Here is a 24,865-nt window from a genome sequence, read left to right on the forward strand (position 1 = left end):
TTATGATGAGAGTTCAGCCCTCTTAAAAAAAATGCTAATGGCGGCCGCAGTGTTCTCTTTATCTCTTCAGAAATGAATAACAACATTAATATAAAATAGCAATAAAAAAATGCAGGGAAGTTGGAAGGTCTATGGGGGTTACCTTTGTTTTGCAACAAATCGCAACCTTCAAAAAGACCTCAGAGTGCGAAGAATAAAGAACAAAATAAACATGAGATGAAAACCTATTCCAGGTTTAGTCGGGCTTGACATGGCTTTGTCACAATAAATGCATCAAATAAAACGGGATTATACAGAAGTATGTATTTGGGATATTTACAAAATATCCCCAATGGTAAATCTTAGTACTGGTTTATTATGCATACACAATAAAACTTGTAATAGCTATTCCCTGACTTCAGAACACACACTTGGTGGGAAGTGTGCAATGCGTTCCCTGCAGTGTGTATTTCTTGGATACATTTAACAAAATCTCTGGTGGGTGAACATCTGTACCACAGCTGTCTTCGTCACGGCGACATATCATCACTAATTTAATCTAATCTAACCAGGACACATTCCAAAATGTAAAAAAAATATTAATATCCAAAATATTAGATGCTCTGTTACTTTTTGTTCAGGCGGGCTTCAAAATAGTGATAATTCTTATGTATTTCTAAAGCAGAAGAAATATGCTCATTAGGTAAGATAATGGTTTTGGTTTCATTAAAGGGGAGATAATAATTGTATTTCCATGTAGTGGTTGCTGCATCATTCATTTGAGAACATTGGCGTGTTTTTGTAAACACAGGACTCCCAAGATTGAGGCTTGGATAGTCTTTTTTTTGGGAGAAACTATGATTTATTAACTTTAGTAAATGATAATACCCCAAGGCTCTGTAGGGATATTAGGGAGAAAAAACTCATTTATAAACCACCATATGCCAAGGTGCGTGAAATATGGAGGTAATTTAATAATTTCCCCCTCACCCCAGCGATTTATGTTAGCTTAATTACCGTCGGGTCATGTCTTTCACGCGTTGAAACCCGACTAGCCTGTACCAACCAAGCGCCATCAGTATGATACAACACCTATTAGCTTCAAAACGGTAGAACAAGAGCAGCATAGAAACTAGGAGTTGGAGCACAGGAAGAACATATACATGGACCCATCATTTATGGAAAAGCCTGCATACATACATGCAGAACAGACCATGAACGTGCATAGATAACCTGCATTCAACCAATTTTTTCTAACAGTACTCATTTAATTTTTCCTCGCTTTCCCCATGATTTATGCGTGCATGTCGTTATGTGTCTGGCAATTTTGTTCAATTGTGTGCAACATAAAATATATATAATAATTGGAAGACCGGTCATGATTGAATGTGCAAAAAGCATACACCTGTGCAACACCCTTTCCCATATCTGCGGTCTGGTCCCCCCACACGAGATACGGGTTATCCTTTACTTAACCCCCCTTCAACCCTCCCCATACATCCCCCATGACCAGGGGCACCACTCCGTTATCCCAGCCCGCCCAGAGGGCTTGGAGGCTGGGGTCGGCTCACCTGTGCGGTGAGCCGACCCCAGCCTCCAAGCACCTCCGGGCGGGTAAGGATTTAGATTTGCTGGGGTGTTGGTGGTGCTGGTGGTGGTGCATGAGGAGGAGGAGGACAGCAACACTAAACTAGCCACCTTTGCTACTGTGGTTTTTCGCTGTGTTTATCTTGTCTTTCGATTTCTGCGGCGCGACGGACCGACAGCCGACAGGCCCGATTCATCACGCAACGGATTAGTGTCTTATCTGTGGTGTGCACCGCCAAGGACGGGGTCTGGGGAGAGCACACAAAGGCGTGGAATGTGTGTGGATGCGTGTGCGTGTGTGGTAGACAGAGAATGTCAGTGTATCGGCAATCCTAAATCTTTAACATAGGCATGCTCGTGGTGGTTGTAGTCATGTAAGCAGTATTAGCAGTTGGCTCTCGGCATGCTGGGTAGTGAGACGCCTCGACACTTCCAGCTCCATGCGATCCCATTCGTAGTCAACAAAGGTTGCTTTGAATAAAAGCATGGGCTAAATAAAAGGCAAGCAGCGTTATTGCAATTAGCATTAATAGCGTAATTGCTTCTCCACCGTCCCTTTGTGCGACACAGCGACGCTAACCCCTACCGTGGCACGAAAATGTCATTATCCAGATAACTGTGTGTTTTATGTGCCGCTTTAATATCAAACACTCAAACTCGTTGACTTTAACTGAAAAGCATCCGACTGACGCGGCGAGTTAAAATAGCACAGAGGCAAGAGTGCGTCTCAACTGCTCCAACAGCCAATTAGAAGTTGTGAGGACCGTCGAGATGAATATGTATTAGATGCCCTCATTCCGCCTTTCTTTTTGGAGAGTCTTGTGTTCTGAAATCCCCCCGCACACACAAAACCTTCTTACTCTGGGGTAGAATGTTTCATGAGGTGCACAAAAACAGACATTTTAAATGAGCTTGGGAAAGAAGAGAAGGAGAGGTGGAGGAGGGGAGGTGGGGCCGGGTGGTTGGGGGGGGGGGGAAGACGTCGCTTTCTTTACTCAGAAGTTAGCTTTTGTATCAAAGGGCCTTAGCGAGGCAGACGGGACGCAGGATGTATCTGTTGTGGGGAGCAACCATCTGACTAAGCAGCGCGGGGAGGCCTGACAGCTTGAAGCCATCGACGCAGACCGCCGCTAAATAAACCATCTACCAGGTTTGACACTTCTAAAAGGGAAGAGGCGCCAGAGGACTCTCAGCCCGCCGTGTGGTTGGCTCGGTGTCACCGGGACAAATCCCTGGGTCTGAGACGTCCAACACGTGACACGTTGACAGCCGCGTCCAGGGGACATGAGCACCGCACGATCCACAACGACACATGCTTATAAAGATGAATGCGTCGGGGAAGAAGACGTGACTTTACACTTATTACCAAGCTTGGTGTTAATAATGATAGATCGCTATAAGTGATATGTCCGTTAATGCACGACGGTGTCTCCGACGTTTGGGTAGCACGTACCTACTCACGAGACAGACGGACGCAACACCCCAGGACGACTCCTGTCACGAGTCGAGCCGCACAGACACCGAAGGACACATGATTCATCGCACATTCGCACAGCAACAACAACACCGACCACGACAACAGGGCAGAGAAAGGCCTACAGACAGGAGCTTGGATGATGTGCAGTTCACCTAACACATCACAGCAGGGCCGTCTGCATTGCCTAGGGTCGGTCAGTAAATGCCCCACTTTTGGACCATAACAATTCTCCTCTGAAGCCAGTGTGAACACGTAAGCCCTGTGCACACAGAGAGCTGTAGCAACGGGGCTGGAATGTTAGTCTGGTGTTTTAGATGTCGCCCTGCTGGCATGTTGGATTGAACATGCAACACAGAATGCCAGAAGTAGGGCAGTTAGATACAAGCAAGGCTCATGGAGGTTATAAATGTTGAGTCATTTCTATGTAAATGTATATGCTGGAAATACGTAGTTTAAGAATAAATAGATCAAACAACAAGTTAATACTAATGGCGCAACTGAGCACATACACACTCACAGTCTATGAAAGTGCATGAATCAGAGCATTTCCTCCAGATTAAAGACTCCCTTTTCATCCTCATCAAACATAACGCATCCACACACAAACATGGCCCTGTGTTTGTCCACTGCACACAGCAACAGACCCCTGATCCTAAACTGCCTCCTCTCCAATGAACCACAACGCCCTTTTCCATTATTCATTACTAGGTTCAAGAGCCTTTTGAACGCAGCAATACGTATTTCGTGCGCTCTCGTATTATTGTTTATGTCCTCTGACGGCGGCTCATATTAAAACCCTGCAACCACCACAGCGCTTCGAAGCTATCATTAAAGTCCAACCAGCAGGAAAGCCTGCCAATTAAACTTCGAACTGAACCACATATCAGTTCGAAGTACAAAACATGTCTATTACAGAAGGTTTTCATCGTGATGGTGCCATCGTTTGTTTGTCTTGTGGTGTCTTTTTATTTGCACGACTACAGACACACACACAGAAAATACATAACCCACATCTCCCACCATGTGCAAACATTACATCCGCATAAAAACACTCCTTCTGCATCCGTCTCTCTCTTCCCCTCCATCCCTCTCACTCTTCATCTCCCCCTCCCTGCCTCTCCCTCCCCTTTCTTGTCCTCCTCTGTCCTTACTTTGACTGTCGAGATCATCGACTTATGTTCATCTTACTATCTGCCTTTCCTTCCTTCAGCGCGCACACACACACACACACAGTACCCAGAGTGCAGTTTTCAGAGGCTCATGGCTGCTATGCGGTGGCCTCATTCCCTCTCCACTGCAGCCTGTCCCCATTGTGTCCCTCTACCGTCCACACACACACACACACACACACACACACACACACACACACACACACACACACACACACACACACACACACACACACACACACACACACACACACACACACACACACACACACACACACACACACACACACAGTTCCTCTTCTTTCTGGGGACTTTGTGTATCCTCTACTACACAGAGACACAAACACACAGTCCCAAATAAGGAGGGGAGGTGTGTGTGTGTGTGTGTGTGTGTGTGTGTGTATTCGTACGGATATTTGTATGTATGCGTGTGCGCATGTGCATACGAGCTTGTGTGTGCATGTGTCTGTGCATGTGTGTTTGTGCAGGAAATTGGGAAGGAGAGCATGCTACAATCCTGGCTGGGAAGCTTGGTTCTGTCCCTGACACGGATGTAGGTGCTGGAGGTGTGTTGTCTTATTAGCTTAAACCATCTTAGCCCTGCAGAACCACAGGCCACAGGCAACTCCCTCCGCAAGAGAGAGAGACAGAGACATGGGGAGAGAGAGCTGTATTACATCCCTGCAAAACCGCATGCAACCCTTCCACGAGAGAGAGAAATACAGTCAGAACGAGAGAGAGAGAGAGAACTATTGTGTCCCTGTGAAACCGCAAGCCACACGCAAACGTTCCATGAGCGAGAGAGCAAGAAGGAAAGTTAAGGGTAGGAGAGAGAGAGGGAAAAGAGAACAATTCTGCCCCTGCAAAACCACAAGCATTTCAATGACAGAGAAAGAGATATATTGATAGATAGAGGGAGGAAGAGGGTGAGAAAAAAAGTTTTTTAAAAAAAAAGACGGGGAAAAAAATCTAAGACATAGAATGAGGCTATGAAACAGGGTTAGAAAGAGAGTGGATGAAACGATAGCAGTGGGGAGGGAGAGAGACAGAGGGAGCGAGGAAGAGAGACAGAGGGAGGGGGGGGGAGGGAGGGAGAGTGATAGAAAGCACTTGTTCCCTCAGATGCCTGTTTAACTCTTGAGCAAGCTAATCAGGGATTGAGAAGCAGGGGATGAAGGGGTGAGGGATTTCAGCGAGAAAGAGAGAGAGGGGGAGAGGGTTGCTTTAAATGCAAATCCCTTTCTTATAAATATCGGTTCCGTTTAAAGGGATTTCTGGGCACCGATCCACACTTTCACGGCAGGGGAGCCAGTGAGCTGGGGCGAGACAGCACCGCAGAACCCAAACATCAAGGAGAGAGGGGTGAGGAGAGAGGAGGGATAAAAAGGCTACATGTGTGAAAGAGCGGCTCCGGGGCCCAAATGAGGCATCCTGGATCCACACTATGAAACACATTGTCTCCTGCATTCACAATGTGGCTCAGGTTTAAAGATAGAGAGAGCTTAGCAGAGCCAGGGGGAGGGAGAGAGACCGAAGAGAGCAAGAGATACAGAAGAGAGAGAGGAAGACAGTGAGCTTCAGAAGAGGGCCACAGAGAGACAGATATAGGGGGACTTACAGAGGGGAGAGCGAGAGTTTTAGCAGAATATCCAAGTCTTTCCGCGGTGTTAATCGAAACACACACACACACACACACACACACACACACACACACACACACACACACACACACACAAACCAGTATTTCCACAACAGGTTATACAGTTGGCACTATTCATACCGGATTATTTAATAAACAATGATTTGGGTGTGTTTGTGGGTAGGAGGGAGGAGTTTAAGGATGAATTGGATTAATACTATTCTACGACCAACCGTGAGCACCATGCATGGGCATCGGGCACCATGAGCCAATAATAGGCGACCGTGATGTCTCTAGGCGACCAAAAAAAACGACATTACAATGGAATGACGTAGTTTTATCCGCTACACTACAACCTATAGACAAACATCCGCCCAGCATAGTTTACAGAGAAGTTGTATAGTTCTGGAGGGGAAATTCCAAAAGGAGCTTTAACTGCACAACAACATGACCATCAACCAAAATTAACACCATATTTAATCCATCACACGATGCACAGGCTCACAGATTACAATTTCAAAAGAAAAGCTGGAGCGCCGCTTGGGCTTTACCCAATTAAAAAGATAATAAACATCTGGCTCAACGTTTGAATTCTTTTTTATTAAAAAGTGGTCGTTTGAGTGATCGAGTTTGACACGTCGGCGTTGAGCAACTCTTTCGCCAAGAGGATTACCTGTGGCTTACTACTGCGTGTCAATAATTAAACCCACAGTATCAACACCCTAGCATTATCCCCCCAAACCCCAGCATTCCTCCACTGGCTACAGCTTTCACAGCATTATTTCACTTCGCTGTTGAGTTTATGCCAGAATCGCCTACATAAACCCATCATCATAAAAATACATCTGACAGGGTTTCAGTTGTCACGACCATATAGTTGGATCCTTAGAGATTAGATTTGGGCATTCTTGGCTACTCATCTCTTTTGACAAACTGATTCAATATAAAAAGAAAAATGCTGAGCATCATTGTTTTTCGGATGAAACCATTACATATTCAAACACTCAATAAATGTCACCACCATCTCTGGAAAACTAGCACTAGCCTCGGATACAACGCCATCATGCTGCGTGCGCAGCGCTTTTAAAACTGATTTAGGAACTTAATTAGCTTTGAAGACACGCAAGCCACGCGCCTCTTGGGCCTTTTAAACATCAACCGATGCTGCACTACTGCATGTAACAGGGTGAGCCTCTTGCATTGGAAGGGGTGTGTGGCCGAGTCAACAATAAAACCAAATAGTACTTCTTTTTAGTGCATGAGACCACGTGATCACGTGTGGCTGCCAACATCTTTGACTCGAACACTTTTATACCAAGGACAACAATAAAAGTCAGCACAATGGGAATGCAAATAGGCCGTCTGGTGTGGTAATTGCAGCAAAGAGTGTGTGCGGGTGTGTGTGTGTGTGTGTGTGTGTGTGTGTGTGTGTTTTAAACACTGAGTCAGAAATAAGGGTAAATCAACCCAATTAAGACAGAAAATTAGCTAGTTTAGGACATCCATCCATATATACACACGCACACACACACACACACACACACACACACACACACACACACACACACACACACACACACACACACACACACACACACACACACACACACACACACACACACACACACACACATACAACATATATATGGTAACTAAAACTCACCTTCTTCTCCAAAAATGAGGAGAACGAAATCAAGCAGGACCAATCCCAGCAGCGCCAGTTTCTTGGTGGTCGAATCCATACCGTCAGGGAGATGATACCAGACCGACAGAAGAACTACTATCTGGGTTGACCTGGAGATAGAGAGCAGCTCGGGAAGGGCAGTGCACCCACTGACCAGGCTCCTGTCACCATCTATAGTTCAAATCCTTCTTGTAGTTGTCAAATCAGGCAGGGTCAGTAAACCAAGTCCTTGTGGTTATTACTGTAACTTGTAGAAGTATAAACTAATCAATGTCAGAGGAGCACAGTCATAACTTTTTTCTTTTGGGTTAGAACCAAGAAAATCCCCGTCGAGGACGAGTTCACTGGTGATCCACCTGTGGGCGTATGTGGGGTAAATCTTCAACGCTGGGTTCAATACTGAGCTATGAAATCCTTTGGAAGCCACTGAGCCGCATCATCCCGTTAGGTCCGAGTGGTGTGGAGAGTCCCAACTCTCTGGGTTCTGCTCTTTAACGCTCTTTGTTGGCGGGTTTCAGGCGACTACCCTGCAATCCCCTCCGATCGATCATAAAAATGGGTCCAACCGCAAACGCTACGATTTAACAGCCCATGGCTTGAGAAGTTTCTGAATAACGTTAATATAAGCGTTATCCCCGGATTACTCGCTTGCTCAATTCAAGTTTTCTTGACGTGAGTCACTATGACAGCCTCCATGTATGGGGGTGCTGCTTTTAGTCCCAAAAAAAGAGGTTGTCTACGATTCAAGAGAATCCACTCCTCAGCGGTCTCTTCAGCAGTCAATCCGTCAATCTTCCGATAGATCACTCAACAGAAGGTCATCAAAACTTGCCCCGTTTCTAATCGGTCTGGCGGATGGCAGCTGCGTTGAGTTTCCGTGGACATCTCCTGCTCTGAGCCACCCGAGTCGACGAATGGCACGAGCAACCTCCGCTGGCCGCCTACGCTCCTCCCCACTCTGGCTGCTATTGCTAGTAGTGCTCTCCACTCTCACTTTAGAGGGGGTGAACAGTCCCCCCACCCACCCTCTCCCTAGCCCAGCACCCCTCGCCGACAACGGTGCAAACTGCTGCACAGTGTGGCCCCCCCCACACCTCCCTCCACAGTGAAATCCGCCGCTAGGTGGCAGCAGCACCGTGGTTTGAGCTGGAAAGAGGCTCCGTCTACCACCCAGGGTACTGTGTTGGGGCCTTTGGAGCCTGGGCCTGGCTCCAACGTATACATTTTCTGCTCTGCTTATTTCCACGTCTTCCATGCCAGATATATTAGGCGTTAATTTATGGAGACACATAACAGCTCTCGCATATTTCAGAGTTGTATTTTCCTGCTATGATGGCGGACCAATAGGGAGTTCTGTGGTGGTCACCCTCACAGTCGGTGTGTTCTAATAAATTTCAGTTTGTCTTATGAATTTCCAGTAATATGTGCAAGGACAGGACATTGGGCGTCGTGCCAGTGGGAGAAGAGGTTCGGCTGATTTAAGAGCTGGCACTCTGCGGCCTGAGCATGCGGGGAACACGATGCACCACCACACACTAGTTAAACCACTGGTGCTAACACTGCTCGCTGGTAAACTCCACGGGGAGGGAGTGCTTTGTTGTCAGCCTATTCATCTGTAGCAGCAGCCCTGTGCCAATCTAGCACATCCATCCATATCAGCCACAGAAACAGCTCTGCAGGTCACCTTACCTCAGACCGGTGTGACATTGAATGCGGGAGCTGTAGGCGAGGAGAAAGACAGCTTTTGTCAAAGTCTGAGACCACACACAGATTCTGAGTTTATTATGCGTCTGGATCGGTGAAAGCCATGCCCGTCTCTGCAGAAGGCCTGCATTGGGACTGGTTGAGAAGATGGAGAGGTTACTTTTGCAGCCCTGCACATTGCAGCCCTGCACAAAAGTGCTGTTTGAAGTCCCACAGAGGAAGATTGCTGGTTTGAGGATGGCTGATAGCGGCGCTATGACCACAGATGTTATTGGCTGGGAGTTGTTTAAGTGCCTGTTGTTTTATAGGGACGCTTTGGCCGGCTTCCCAGAGCAGCCTAGTTTATTGAGATAGCTTTGATAGAGTCCTCTAATAATTCTGGATAGCTCTTAAACATGTTGTTTCAACCGCCCACCCCTCGTGTTCCCACACCGAATCACCTGCAGCGAATTGAAATAAGCCTTAACTCCCAAGTAGATTAGAAAAACACAGTTGAGGCTAAACTTTAGTCAGGAATGGAGTGGGGCAGGGGCGACTCTGGGTTCTGACTTTTGGGGGGGCTCAGCCCCCAGATTTTGAATATCATCGATGTGATTTCCTGCATTATGATGCATTGTAGGGTGACCTGGTGGAGATCCTACATTTATTCTGGTGGGGGGTAAATCTACGTATTTATCTATCAATCCAACACATTGTATATTTTTGAACACCCTTCTGGTTTGTTGTCAGAAAAGCACCGACCTTTTGTAACAGTTTAACCTCAGTTAAACTCATGATACCAGTGAGTATTTAATCCCAGACTAAAGGATTAAACACATTTTGGCTAGTCTCTAGCTCTTAAGGAAGAAATAAATAGTTTATAACTTAACCTTTTTATCTGAGTTATAGACAAAACTGTTGTAAATGTAGTATTATATTATCCATGATTTTTCTTTTGTCCTGTCCAAGATTCTGTGACCTTTATTTTCTTAGTTACTTTGCTGTATAATCAAATGGATGTGAACTGTAATAACAAATTTGAGGTATATTACATTTCCTAATTTCACTAAAGAAATGACCAAATTTCCCCCTTTTTTTTGTACTTACAGTTACTGAAACACATTGGTTTTCAAAGTAAACTATACATGATAGGCTAAATATTGAAAATGGATACAAAAAATGTGAAAACATGCAAACTTCAAAACAAAAAAAAGTTTTATTGATATCGTAAGATTGCATCAACACACATTTCTCTAAAACTTGTGAATCAAAAAAGTCAACAAGTAAAACATGTACTAGCCTAATACTATGGGAAACAGACCACTATTTCGTGAGCATTTAACTACAGTATGTCACCTCACTTACGTTAATTCTAGATTAGCTCACGTTGTTATGGCATGAAAACGCTGATTAAATACTGTCAGCATTTTTTTTTTTTACAGGTACGGATAGAATCGCCTTGTGGTCAACTGTCATTTAATAGACATGTGACAGATTATGTCAAGTTTTTAAATGATTTATGACCTGGTCGTTATAGCACAGCTGGAAACCGTGGATTTTCTGATAACGACTAGCTAGCCTCTTTGACAGACAAAACAGAAGAAACTATGTTGGGTGCGCTCGTGCTGCGTTTTTGGTTTGTCAACCAGGAGACGCCCACCCACCAATCAGAGGTAAGAGATTCCTGAAGGAAAGTTGTGCTTGATTTCACTAGCCCATTTGAGCCTGTTCATTGGTGTACAGCATCTATCCTCTCATTGCTTGTGTAAAAAAAAAAGGTAGAAAATTAGATTTGAATGCGATAGGTTGGTGGGTGGGACGATAGGGTGGGCTAAGGCAAGTTTTAGGTTTTACCCCACGCCACTGGAGTGGGGTAGTGTATAGTGTCTCTGCATGTAAACCCGGTGTGGGGTAGATTATAGTTTCTCTACATGTAAACCCGGTGTGGGGTAGTGTATAGTGTCTCTGCATGTAAACCCGGTGTGGGGTAGTGTATAGTGTCTCTGCATGTAAACCCGGTGTGGGGTAGTGTATAGTGTCTCTGCATGTAAACCCGGTGTGGGGTAGTGTATAGTGTCTCTGCATGTAAACCCGGTGTTGGGTAGTGTATAGTTTCTCTACATGTAAACCCGGTGTGGGGTAGTTTATAGTTTCTCTACATGTAAACCCGGTGTGGGGTAGTGTCTCTACATGTAAACCTGGTGTGGGGTGTAAGCTTCTAAAAAGCGTAGTGGTCTAATCGCTCAATCTGTTTTTTTTGGTGTGAATATGATAAGGCTATATCATTTGGCAACATTAAGGTCATCATTCCTGTCATATGTTCATATGTTAATAATATGGACTTTGGATATTATTACTGATTTATGCATATGCAATGGTGATTATTTCGTGATTAAATCGAGAAAGGATTCCTGATCCTGCTCCTACAAAAACTGGGTCACTTGTTGGTCCCAGCCGACGGATCGGGTAGCAGCCTCGCCTCCCTTTTTCTGGCACACATCCAGATAGACGATGGCTGCTGTATTGATCCTGGTGCAAATTATCAACATGCGAAAGGCCCACTGGGGACTAACCTGGGAACTCACAAATACCTGATCATTATAGGGGTGGCAACGGAAACAGCTTAATAGTAAGGATTCTGCGGAGATCATTTGTCCTCTGAGGAGAAGGGGAGGGGGAATGCTGTGAGGGAATTAAAGACGAGTCCTGAGGCGCCGTATGATAGTCTTCAACTGCGGTGTCTTCATAATATGGTGGAAGGGCGCCCTCTGCTGTAGGTTAGTTTTTACTTTGTGGTTTCCCAACTTTGGGGTCGCTATCCCTGTTGGTCTCGCAGGAGATAGGAGATTCCTGGCTTTCAGTAATAATTTTAAAAAGAAATTTGTAAGGGTTAAGGTCTGTTTTATAAAAACAGACTGACTGTTGGTGGGTATGTTGACATGAGAAGACTACAGCCAACTACTTAATGGGACATTGGTATAAGGGACAGATGTTTAGGGGGGTCGTAAAATGCAGCCTGTGAATGCCTTGGAGATAGTGGCTGTGATTAAGGGCTATACAAAACACATTGACCGGACAGAGTTAAAACAATGTGTGGGGAGGCGGATGCACACCAATGTAAGCACATTGCTTCGTAGATCACTGCTTTATTTAGAGCACATTTCAGAAGCTGACTATAAACAGACTGATCGTAGCCTGAGTCCAATGTTTCCAAACAGTGAATGCAAAATAAACAGGGACAAAATAAAACAAGCGTTGCAGAGTCGATTCTCAGAAAGCATTTTTAAATTCATTTTATTAATTTATAGCTAATTTACAACAAGCGATTCACTGAACTGGAACATGTTATTTTGCTTGATATTGTCATTGTTAAATATATTCTTCTGCATCGGTCGACTTTGTTGTAACTTTATAATCAATCTTCTCTGTAAAAATTCATATATTTTATAAGGAATATCACACTATGATAAGGATGGCTGAGAGATAATAAGAAAAACATTGAACCTTTAAAACAAAGATATTGAAAGATTTTCTATTCATGTCCCATGTGATGTGATGCCATCGCTTCTCAGTGATTTGGTGGATGTGTCGATATGTGGGAGTGCTTACGTGTGTGTGTTTGTGTATGTGCCTCCATGTGCATATGTTTGTCGGTGTGTGTGTGAGGGCTAGTGTGTCTATGTGTGTGTATTCGATGGGCTGTAGGTTCTGATATGATTTCAACGTCCATCCAGTCAAACCGTGTGCATGGCTAAAAAAGTCCAGTTGCTTGTCCCCGCAATATTTCTAATATTTACAACGGCTCAGGAAACCCTACCACCCTCCCCCCCCCCCCCCCCCCTCCCCCACATAAAGACCCGCCCCCAACACCCAAAAGCCCCACCCCTCCCCCCCAAAATCAAGAAAAAAAAAACGACACAGGCCCAGAAACTGAATTTTGGAAACCGACCTATAAAACAAACTAACCAAGGATCAACCGACATTTCCCCCAGCTCCGGCCGTTCCTGGCCGTAGCGTGCGAGGGGGGGGGGGGGGGGGGGGGCGGGGGGGTGTGGTCAAAATAAACAGATTTAATAAATAATGATTGCTCACGTCCACAACACACTGTCATTTCCACGCGTGTGTCGCTGTAACTCGAAGCAAAACAAAGTAAAGGCAAACACATGCGATAGAGAACCCCGAGGCGACCGTCAGGCGGTCCGGCGCGGCCCTTCGTCCATCCATACCTGTAGCATATGATGCCCTCAGTGCAAACTTGATAAATATACTGATATAATCTCTGCAGACACACACACACACACACACAAACGCACACACATATCCACCTTCGTTGCATAACATCAAAACAATATTGCACTAATGTCTCCCGTGCACGTTGCCCTCACTGGCTCTGAAACCCGCACCTTTCTATAGAGTAGAATCTTATATTATGATTGATGAATAAACCAAGGTATTCTATTTTTCTGATTGTATACATAAATAAAACACACCTATCCTGGCCAATCAAACACACACACACACACACACACACACACACACACACACACACACACACACACACACACACACACACACACACAGAGATACACACACACAGATGCGTTCTACATCGGATTCTGTTATAACACACACAAAACATGTCAACTGTCTGTTAATGTTTCGGAGGTGACATCAACGGTTTCCCATTCCCTCGACGGTGTTTCTCAGCAGTGAAAAGCAACTTAATTCATCAACTGAAACAGCAAGATCACCCAAAGAAATCAATGTCTTTTTTTTATCCAGAGGTGTTCCATTTTTACAGTCTAAGACCTGTAAGAAATTCTTATAAAAAAGATATATATATTTATATATATATATTCATATATTTATATAGGCCATTGAATTGTTAAACATGACTAAGTGATAATTTGCGCGGACGCAAGAGGGAGAAAGAAGCAGAGAATCGGTGGATGGGTGGGAAATAAAATGTAATCCTCCCATACTGAGGACTACATGCACACTCGCACACGCAAAGACACACACACACGCGCGTACACACACACACACACACACACACACACAGACACACACACACACACACACACGCAGTGGGAACAGTGTATATGTCACTTGTGAGGACTCCATGTTGTTGGTTAGTGGGACTCTGTGCTGAAGCTAAGCTTCCACCCCAATGGTGAGTGGAAGCTAGGCCAACAACACTGTGGTTTGTTGAAGCATAGCTAGCAGCTCTGTGGCGTCGTGAAACTAAGCTAACAACACTGGGGTTTGCTGAACCTAACAACACTGCAGCGTTTTGGAGAAGCTAAGCTACCAGCACTGTTGGGTGGAGAAGCTAAGCTACCAGCACTGTGGTAAAATCTAAGCTAACAGCACTGTGGTGTGTTGAAGCTTAGCTCCCAGCACTGTGCAGTACTGAAGCTCTGCAAATAATAATGCTGTGCATTTTAGCTGTTGGATCTTGACGCTTCGCTAGCAGCACTGTGGTGTGTGAAGTTAGGCTAGCAGCGCTGTGCTGAAGCTAAGCTTTGTTGGTGTCTAAATGAATAACATTCAACCCAGTGGGTAGTTTGGGGAAGAACATCCAGTCCCCTGGAGAGCACTGTGCTAGGGTATGAACTAGCTCAAACCAACTTTGCATCGTTGGGGATGTGTGTCTTGCAGCGTGTGCCTGATAGCAGATGGATTTTGAGGTTGAGTACATGTGCGTACACGGATGTTTGTGTGGTATATGTGTGTGTTTATATGTGTGTATGTGATTATCTATCACAAGATAGCGTGTTTGAGTGTGTCCAACTCTGTGTGCATGTTTTTTTTGTGTGTGTGTGTGTGTGTGTGTGTACATGTGTGTGTGTGTGTGTGTGTGTGTGTGTGTGTGTGTGTGTGTGTGTGTGTGTGTGTGTGTGTGTGTGTGTGTGTGTGTGTGTGGTTCTGGTTAGAGAGCAGAGGGGCTATGCTGCAGGCCAGGGAGGCAGCAGTTGCTCCAGACCGCCACACAGCTGTTTCTCGTTCTTTCTCCCTCTCTGTGAGAATCAACCGGGGGGGGGGGGGGGGGGGGGGGGGGGGATGGGGGGGTAGAGGAGGAGAGAGCAACCCAGTTACTCCCCCGGCCACGTCTCAAGCCCCCCCTAACCCTAACCCTAACCCTAGCCCCCCCTGTATCCAACGTTCCCACGCACCCATCTCTCTTCTCTCGGGAGGCATGCAGAAATTGAGCGTACATCTTCACCCCCAAATATAATTTCAGCGGTTTTTCTTGGTTTTTTTCTTCTTTTATAAATAATTCCTTGCAATATTTTGTAAATGAGCATAAATGATTCAAATGGTCAGTCACGGTCGCCAAGGTGCGAGTCTGTGGGTTCGGGTTCAGAAAACGCGTCTTTTCGTCCACACTAAGACTTCGGATCCAGACAAAGCCCTCCTAGTCAGTCTCTCCTCTCTCGCTCTCCCCACCCCCGCCCTGATCTGGAAGAGAGGCTGAGGAGCAGATGGAGAGGAGGAAGAGGAGGAGGAAGAGGAGGAGGAGGAGGAGGAGGAGGAGGAGGAGGAGGAGGAGGAGGGGGAGGAGGATATGAGAACGCCAGCCGATGTAGAAAGAGGATGGACAGGGAGGACGTTTATTAAATCTGTTGGTCGCAGTCCCGTGTCTGGCGTTGGTGGGCTGGAGGGGTGAGGGGTGTGTTCTGAGAAATAGGGGCTAGTGGGACCACCTCTGGGTGGTCTAGAAGGCTAGTGGGGCTAGCCCCACTAGCCCCACTAGGGAGTATCTAGTGCGAGTCGTTGGGGAAGAGGAGGCGGATGGAGAACAGAGGGAGGGAGTCCAGGTCTGAACAATGTGTTCCTGCCCGGGGGCGAGGAAGCCATCTTGGATTTGACCCTCTCCACTTCCTGTCCCAGTACACGTCCTGAAATCTCTATCAGATGTATCACCCCCTCTTTGTATGTCTCTGTACTTATTTTACATATCTTTTCTCTCCCTCTCTCCCTCTCTTATTCTATGGTTTCGGTCGGGCTCCATTCTCCCTGACTCCTCCTCTCTCTCCTCTCTTTGATCATCTGCATGTGTGGGTCAGGGGCCGGCTGTGAGGACGTGATAGGAGGGGTTTCGGTCAAGGTAGGGTGGCGGCCGGGCGGGAGGTATCGGTATTGGGGAGGCGGTTCGCGGGGCGGATGGCGGAGGCCGAGGGGCCCATTGTCATCACAGCCTCTCTCGGGTGGGGATCCAGATGTAGGGCCCTGACTGCTCCTCGATCACCGTCTTCACCTTGTGGTAGACCTCTTCAAAGCTGTCCCCGTCCACCACGGCTGGGGGAAGGGTCCACGCCGCGGAGAGAGAGTGAGGGAGGGGGGGGAAATAGATGGAGGGATGGAGGACGGAAACGGAGCGGCGACGGACGAGTGAGTGAGAAGAAGCGACAGGAGGGAAAGACAGGTGGGATAGAAGAATCGGGAAAAAAAAGGAGAAATGTCAGATCAAGAGATACAGTTTAGAAGTTCAGAATTGTAAATGCATTGAAGGGAGAACCGATCGAGATGAATCGGCTCGCGTTGCAGGGCTTTCCAGGGAACAGATTTAGATGAAAAACAAAGAGGATGCTGGGTGGATTTTCAGAGTGACAGCCAGGACCAGAGGACCAGATAGTGAGAACAGAGGCGCGCTGGAGGCGCATGTGTATATGAAACAATGGGGGCACATCTGTCATACTCTCTCGCTCGCGTGAGATTGACAAGAGGCCTCTGGGTGGTCTAGAAGCTGCCAACGTGCCAAGTCCTTCTCTATTCAACAGACCCCCGCCCACCCTGGTGAAACAACTCCAAACAAGGATTTCAAACGGTGCCTACACCAACTCATACATATGTACACTCAGACACAGACACATACACACACGCCATGTCGCTACCATTTACACACTGATGGGTATTCGCCAAAGAACAAGACATCAACAACATCTCAGGAGACATCATTAATGCACACGAGCATGAGAAACAGAATACACGTTGTTCCCTGTTTCTGTCTTAGTTTCTTGGAGGCCGTGTGTGTGTGTGTGTGTGTGTGTGTGTGTGTGTGTGTGTGTGTGTGTGTGTGTGTGTGTGTGTGTGTGTGTGTGTGTGTGTGTGTGTGTGTGTGTGCGTGTGTGTGTGTGTGGGGAGGGGTTACCTGAGAAGCACTCCAGGAAGTCCTGTTCCAGTTTCAGGGCGCGGTCCATTCCCTTCCTGGCCTGCTCCTCCGTCAGACGGGTGTTGATCTCACTGGGAGAACAACAGACAAATGCAAAGTCAGTACTCAAGCATCATAGTGATCAAATATAATTGTGTTGTCCTAGTGAGACATCAGCGCACACAAGCGTTTCATTTTATTTCGCTCAGAGTTAATGTTAATGTTGTTTTCGAACGAACCGTCACTGAGCAACCATATTTAATTCTAGTCAAAGTCATCAATATTCATTGTGTTGTTGTATTAAGTCATTAGTATGCAAACATATTTTATTCTAGGCCTAATCAGCAATATTAATTTTTTTGTGATGTTGTGATTAATATGCAAAAATGTGTAATTGTAGACAGGCTCATCAGAGTGATTTTTATCTTGGTATAATTCATCAGTACACAACCCTGTCACCAATACACATTGTATTGTAGTCGTAAAAATGCGTGTCTGGGATTAATGAAGTTGTATTTTCTTTTTTGTTTATTTTTTATTGCCAGGCAGTCTTGTTTGCGTGCCTTCAGATTCAGAATACTTTCTGTCACAATGTCCCTGCTCAGGACAGAAGGAACTACGAATTATGAGGATATAATAAATACAAATAATACACAAACGCAAAATTGCATTGTGGCAGTAGAAAATAAAAGACAAATATAAAACATATACACAGAATTGTCGATACAAATATATATACTGTATAGATACATAAACGTCAAAGATAGAACTTTGCCTGACCTGTTTGACCCTGACCCGTTCTGTTTAGACCTGATCCACCTAGTGGCCATTTTGATTAGTTGCCCCAAAGTTTCCCCAAAGAACCCAGGGTTCCAACCCAGCTAACCCATATGGATCTACGTGGGGTTGGGGTGTGTAGTTCGTTGACTCAGAGTGTGTACATACAGGACGTTCTCCAGGGACTTGGGCCGGACGAAGATGGCGATTGGGTGGAGCTGGGCGGCCTGCAGCCTGCGCACCGCGTTGGCCGACACGTCCAGGATGCAGTGCTTACCCTGCTGCTCACACACACACACACACACACACACACACACACAGAACACCGTCACCCCCCCATACCTGATACTGATGTATGTGTGTGTGTGTGTGTGTGTGTGTGTGTGTGTGTGTGTGTGGGGAGGGCAGGATGGTATAGGAGTTAGGGTGTTTGAATCCCAGCAGAAAGGTTCTGGACTCAAATCCCTCAAAATATCCCTATTATTAGCTCAATTAATTAATTAAGCATGTGCGTGGGTATGAGTGTCTATGCACCCATTTGTTTTATTTGTGTGTTCATGTGTGTTTGGGTGTGTGCGTAAGAAGAGCCATACGTCTTGTGCTCTCGTGTTTCATTGTTTCTGGGGCATGCTGGGTGGTGGCGGGCTCTCTGTGGGCGGTCCTACCTGCTCGGCCACCTCCCGGACGCTCTGCACGCTGGTGCCGTACAGGTGGCTGTTGTACTGGCCGGCCTCGATGAAGCGGTGGCTCTGGATGTCCTTCTCCATCTGTTCCCTTGACGACACAAAGTGGTAGTCCCGCCCATCCACCTCGTACTCCCGCTTGGGCCGCGTGGTGTCTGTGGATCAGTCGGTCAATCAATCAGAGCGTCTTTCAGACACCCTGTCAATTCATTAGAATTTGGTATTTCTTTGAAAATGGAATACCAAAGCTGGTCCTGAGGTGGTTTGCAATCGATACAAGATACGTTAATAATATGCATCACTATGGCATCATCCACAATAGGATTAAGAAATATCTTAGAACCGACCAATCGATCAAAGTTACTGAAAAAGAGCTACGAAGGAACCGCTGAATTTACTGAAGAACTGTTCAATCTAAAGAAGAACCAATCAATCTACAAAAGAACCGCTCAATCTATTGAAGAACTGATCAATCTACTGAGGAACTATTCAATCTACTGAAGAACCGATCAATATTTGAGAGAATCTATCAATCTATTGAAGAACCGATCAATCTATTGAAGAACTGATCAATCTACTGAGAAACTAATCAATCTACTGAAGAACCGATTAATCTATTGAAGCACTGATCAAGCTAGGGAAAAACCGACAAATCTATTGATTTCATCCATGGATTCATCCATTGAGGTAGGTAAAAGGACGTACGTGGAACACAGGATCCAAACTTGTCGGGGAACTCTGAGAGTAGGTCGTCGTTGACTCGGTCTTTCACCGGGCCCAGAATAATGATGGGCCTGGCGTAATGGACTGGACACGGAGAGATCAGAGACAGAGAGGGAAAGAGAGGAAACAGAGAAACACAGGATTATTAGGCCATCTGACGGCTGGCAGTCTACTCACTATCCACCACTGCTGCATCAGTGGGATGGCGGCATTAACACCATGAGATAACCAACCTAAGACTTTGATCACTCTCTATGTGTGCCAGATAACCACACACATTCATGATTGAGTTTGAGTTTAATTACCGATCTAATATATTTTGAAAAAGTGTCATCTTCATCTTCAAAAGATTGTCTGTAGATCTTACCTTCTACTTGTGTGACCGTCTCATAACTGTGTGGGTTCCCTAGAGAACAAAAGACAAACTGTAAACATCACTCTTACATTCACGGGACAAGACTGAACAATAACCGTCTTAGAAATTAAGGACATTTGCCTGGTAGACAGGAAAGCAGACATTTTCTTTTGAGTTGAGGGAAGTAAGTCAACAACATTGAAATCAATGCTGTCTCTTTTGTTTGCTTTTGTCAGTTAAATGTTTTAGATGGATAAAATATACAGGAAAGTTATCAAATCATCCATTTGACATTGTACTGTTTCAATGCACGCAGCTAGCAATCTTGTAGCATTTGGGTAGGGTTCAGATTCCTGTTCAACTGACCTTGAGAGCCCAGAGTTTCGCGACTGTGGTCCTACAATGCAAACAACGATACAAACACAAACAGGTTATTGAACACGATACAGAGAGAGAACTTCTAGGTTCGTTAGGATTGTTCAAGGTTGTTAAGGCTTACCCTCTCTTTGGTGCGAGACCATTCTTTCCTTTCTACCCTGTGAAAGGGGTAGACATAAAAAAACGTTTAAAACTACCGAATGGACTCCCTGTGGCCACACAGAATCCCATGGCCATCATAAAAGGAGTAGGAGTGCCAACTAGGCTACTTAATCATTCCCCGCTCTCTATTACAGCATTGTTTCATTCCCACCTCTCCTACCGTGAAAGCCTGTGCGTGGTGAGTGCTCTGGCACACACTTGCATCACCCAGGTGGTTGCTATACACTGGTAATGGATGAGGTGTCATATCCCCACCTGTGGGGGGGGGGGGGGAGTCCTAGCAGAATACTTTAAGCAATAAAGCAACTCCAATACCAGAGCCAGGTTCTCTCCTTCAGACAGGCCAGACAACAGACAGCACAGCCGATAGTGGGCGTCCAAACCACCTGTGTTTTTTAGCGATGAAGCCCCAGACCCACCTGCGTTTTCTAGGGACTAGGCCCCAGACCCACCTGTGTTTTCTAGGGAATAAGCCCCAGACCTACCTGTGTTTGCTGGGGATGAAGCCCCAGACCCACCTGTGTTTGCTGGGGATGAAGCCCCAGACCCACCTGTGTTTGCTGGGGATGAAGCCCCAGACCCACCTGTGTTTGCTGGGGATGAAGCCCCAGACCCACCTGTGTTTGCTGGGGATGAAGCCCATCTCCTCGGCCTCGTTGGGGGTGGTGACCCGGCGGGCCTGCCACCACTCCTCGTCCCCACAGTCGATGACGTGGAGCACGTCCCCGAAGTGGAAGCCCAGCGCCTGGCTGAGGAAGCCGCAGTCTGCCGTCTTGTCGTAGTCAAACAGAGCCCTGGGGGATGGAGAACAGGAGGTAAAGGTGGGTTCACAAAATAGAGGTCTCTACTTCAAACTTTTGACATTGAGGCGATTTTTGACACTTTTATCCAAAGCGACTTACAACCATTAGTGTCGTGGTTAGTTTGTTCGTCAGTCGGTTACCTTAGGTAAAACCCTCTCTTGTTGTTGCTTCGTAGCGTGGTGGTAAATTAGTTGGTCATTTAGTTAGTTACCTTAAGTAGAATCCCCTCTTGGTGTTGCTTCGTAGCGTGGTCGTTCCAGATCCCATACTGCTGTTCATCAGCTGCTCTCTCAGATCGTGGATCTTCGCCTCAAAGCGGCTGTACTCTGAAAACACACACACACACACACAAGCGCGCGCACACACACACACACAATATTATTCCACCAGGGAGGATCTGCGCTCCCTAATCATTTCCTGAGCGTGTGCGTATCACCGCTGAAAAAAGAACCGATCCAGCCCCCGGAGACGCTAGCTGTGATTAAGGTCGACACAAATAAATTGGACTTGACAACCTAATAGCTGTTATTTTCACATTGAGCACAGTAAAAAAAAAACAGAAAGATCAGCACAAAAGCGCGGGGAGAAAAAATGCGGGGATAACTAGGCCAGGGTCGCGTGTTGATCCCCGACAGGGGGTACCCTGCGTGCGTGTGGCCCCGTGAGCGTGTGGCTTAGGGCACCGTCCCGCCGCTGATGTACTCACCGTCGGGCCGGTACTGAGCGATGATGGTGACAGTCTGACCGGCGTTCTTCAGTGCTGCGGCCGCCTGCTCATGAGTCGCCATCCGCAGGTCGACGCCGTTCACCTGTTAGACAGCAGGGCCGTTAATGTCTGTCATCACTATCTATCACCGTGAACCTGTTGGTGCCCCTCGGTGTTACACACTGTGTATCACCATCACTCCTACTGTTCGCCTGTTTGAGTGATATAACACACTATCTATCTATCACTATTATACACCATCACTAGTTCTGTTCACGCCTTCCGTTCACTAGTTAGACAACACCGCTGTCACACACTGTCTATCACTATCAGTAACTATCCCCTCTACATATCAGCATCACTACCACAGCCCACATCGTTCACCTGTGAGACGGCATCACCATGACACACTGTACCGTTTATCCCCGTCATCATGACAAACTATCACTATCTAACTCAACAGATACTACAGTACACACCATTCACCTGTTAAGAGAGCTCCGGTACCGTAAGGATACAACAAAATAAACCATTAAGTGAAAGGACGTACAACGTACATAAGTGCGTACATTAAGTTCAAGAACGTACAACATACAATAAGTGCGTACATTAAGTTCCAGAACGTACAACATACAATAAGTGCATAAGAGCGGTGTGGGGGGGAGGCTTTGCAGGATCTGGTTGAACTGTGAATGAGTCTTGAGTGTGAAGCTGGTGAGCGACTGTGCGCTCTGGGGGTCTTACACTGATGATCTGGTTGAACTGTGAATGAGTCTTGAGTGTGAAGCTGGTGAGCGACTGTGCGGTCTGGGGGTCTTACACTGATGATCTGGTCTCCCTTGTGCAGCTCCCCGCTCAGGTCGGCCGGGCCTCCGGCCAGGATGAAGGAGATGAAGATGCCCTCCCCGTCCTCTCCTCCCACGATGTTGAAGCCTAGTCCCGTGGACCCCCTGTGGATCAGCACTCTCCTAGGGTCCCTGGGGGGGGGGGGGACAGACCGAACTCAGAACAGTGCTGGAGGATGTTCATGGAGTCACAAGGACATATCTTATCCCTGCTGTTTATTCATTTAGTTGGGTAAATATAGGAACCGGGACATTGAGATAAATACTACACCTGCCAGTAGAACTGCAGTAAAAGAAGAGATTGATACAACCTACTTAAACAGACCATAATACTCAGAGGAGTGTTAAATGATATGCATGGAGTCACAAGGCGATCCCTTATCTCGCTCCTTCCTCTGCACCTCGAGATGCGACCATGACGGTGTTTAGGGACAACATTGTGATTGATGATTTGCACTAGAACTACAATAAATAAGAAATAGATATAAACACAATTTATGAAACTATTGAAACAAACCATAATACTCATAGGAAAATAATGCTAAATAATATTCATAGCAGTGCAAGAGGCACTCCGTCTGTTTTCTTAACGTTGATTAAAGTAAATGATTGATAGGCAACATAATTGTGATCAATATTAACTGCCTATCAACGTTCAATGCATCAATGCCTACAGATAGACTGTGGAACATAAGGGAGTGGAAAGGGGAAGAAGTGATCCTGTGAAGTCAGCCATGACTCAGATGTCTAGGAGAACCATCCGAAGGCCTGGAGTCACATGACCACTGAGGTGTGAGGTGAATGTTGGTGGCCATATAAGGGATTCCTGGTTCCATCAACTAGCCACACTAATGAGAAAATCCACGGGGTATTAAATAATTACTGAATATTACATCAAACCCCAACACTGTGGATTCAGCCCCAAAACATAAATATCTTAGGCATTTTTAACTAAAGTATATAATAGTTTTTCAAGCTTCAATTAAAATGTATATAAATTGCTGACATTATATAGCCTCTGCAAATGGTAAACAGAGCGTAACTTTTTCACCTCTGTGGTCACCTGCAGCACATTGAAGATTAATACCAAACATTCTCACACCTATGGCAACGTCAACCTCAACCAACATCAACCATTCCGAAGCAATGCCCATAACCTGCACGTCCCGCGAGGAACAGACAGTTATGAGTTACGATTACTTATTGTATGCTTCTTGCTCCCATGGACTTTGGGAGTTAGCAGTAGAGAGAAGAATCTAAGGAAACAAACCAGCCACCTTTCCGAATCCGATCGTGTTGCTGTTCTCTTAATTACCTGGGCAGGTCTTCGTCTCCCATCATGCCATGCAGCACAGGTGAGAACCGGCTGGGCGAGGTGGGAGTGAGGGCTTGTGGGTAATCCGAGCCAAGGTAGTTGGGGTGGCTGAGGTCCGTGTCCATATGAGAATATGCTGCAAATAATAAACAAGGAAAAACTATTTCAGCATCATGTCAGAAACAAACTAGGTACAGAATAAATATATATATATAATATACATAAATGTACAGTTTTCAATTTGAATCTATTTTTTATTCCACTCGATGTCAGGTAGTTCCCGTCAGGAATCAATAAATAAAGTTAATAATTAACAAAGGTTTGTAAGTCATTAAACCAAAAGGGTAAGGCTGCAGCCCATCATTTGTGCTTGCAGGGTTTTCAAATCGATTTGCTACAGACACTCATTAATGAACCTTCTAGCTTCTCTTTCAGGGTTCTGTGTAGGCTCTCAGTCTCAGCACCACTAAAACAGATGTCTTCACCGCATACTTTCAAGAAATCTCGGCAGCATGAACACATTCCTGTGAAACACCTGGTTTCACTATTCAACAAGAAGCACATGCACTTGTCCCCCAAGTCTTAGATGTGAGATCGACAAATCTGTTTTTACCATTTCGCTTTTCCTGTCCTCCACATAACGTAAATGCAGCCCAGGTTGTGCTTTTGAAGGAAGAGACTAAACAGACACTGCTGGAAGCCATTACAGCAGTCCTGGGATCCTAACCACACTAAATACTGTAAC

The 24,865-nt window shown here is 46.0% G+C and overlaps 2 protein-coding genes across 7 annotated transcripts in view; both read right to left on the reverse strand.

Annotated features, from left to right (window-relative positions):
* The window catches only part of ephb4a (eph receptor B4a), a 41,693-nt gene extending 33,197 nt beyond the window's left edge, over window positions 1-8,496 (reverse strand). The window contains exon 1 of one of the 2 annotated variants that reach the window (XM_030360979.1): window positions 7,515-8,496. In XM_030360979.1, the coding sequence (XP_030216839.1) occupies window positions 7,515-7,593 (79 nt within the window). In that variant the 5' untranslated portion in view covers window positions 7,594-8,496. The remainder of the gene's footprint in view (window positions 1-7,514) is intronic. The other variant, XM_030360978.1, reaches the window with a different exon arrangement.
* Window positions 8,497-15,948: 7,452 nt separating this feature from the next.
* The window catches only part of dlg4a (discs, large homolog 4a (Drosophila)), a 69,554-nt gene continuing 60,637 nt past the window's right edge, over window positions 15,949-24,865 (reverse strand). For all 5 annotated transcript variants that reach the window (XM_030362270.1, XM_030362271.1, XM_030362269.1 and 2 more), the window contains 13 exons: window positions 24,121-24,256; window positions 22,781-22,937; window positions 21,961-22,063; window positions 21,466-21,580; window positions 21,069-21,245; window positions 20,411-20,447; window positions 20,278-20,308; window positions 19,924-19,962; window positions 19,539-19,640; window positions 18,816-18,988; window positions 18,319-18,431; window positions 17,374-17,465; window positions 15,949-16,520 (listed from right to left, as the gene is read on the reverse strand). In XM_030362270.1, coding sequence (XP_030218130.1) covers window positions 16,414-16,520; window positions 17,374-17,465; window positions 18,319-18,431; window positions 18,816-18,988; window positions 19,539-19,640; window positions 19,924-19,962; window positions 20,278-20,308; window positions 20,411-20,447; window positions 21,069-21,245; window positions 21,466-21,580; window positions 21,961-22,063; window positions 22,781-22,937; window positions 24,121-24,256 — 1,382 coding nt within the window. In that variant the 3' untranslated portion in view covers window positions 15,949-16,413. The remainder of the gene's footprint in view (window positions 16,521-17,373; window positions 17,466-18,318; window positions 18,432-18,815; window positions 18,989-19,538; window positions 19,641-19,923; window positions 19,963-20,277; window positions 20,309-20,410; window positions 20,448-21,068; window positions 21,246-21,465; window positions 21,581-21,960; window positions 22,064-22,780; window positions 22,938-24,120; window positions 24,257-24,865) is intronic.

This window comes from Gadus morhua, chromosome 7 (genome assembly GCF_902167405.1).
Source record: "Gadus morhua chromosome 7, gadMor3.0, whole genome shotgun sequence".
Classification (NCBI taxonomy): Eukaryota; Metazoa; Chordata; class Actinopteri; order Gadiformes; family Gadidae; genus Gadus; species Gadus morhua.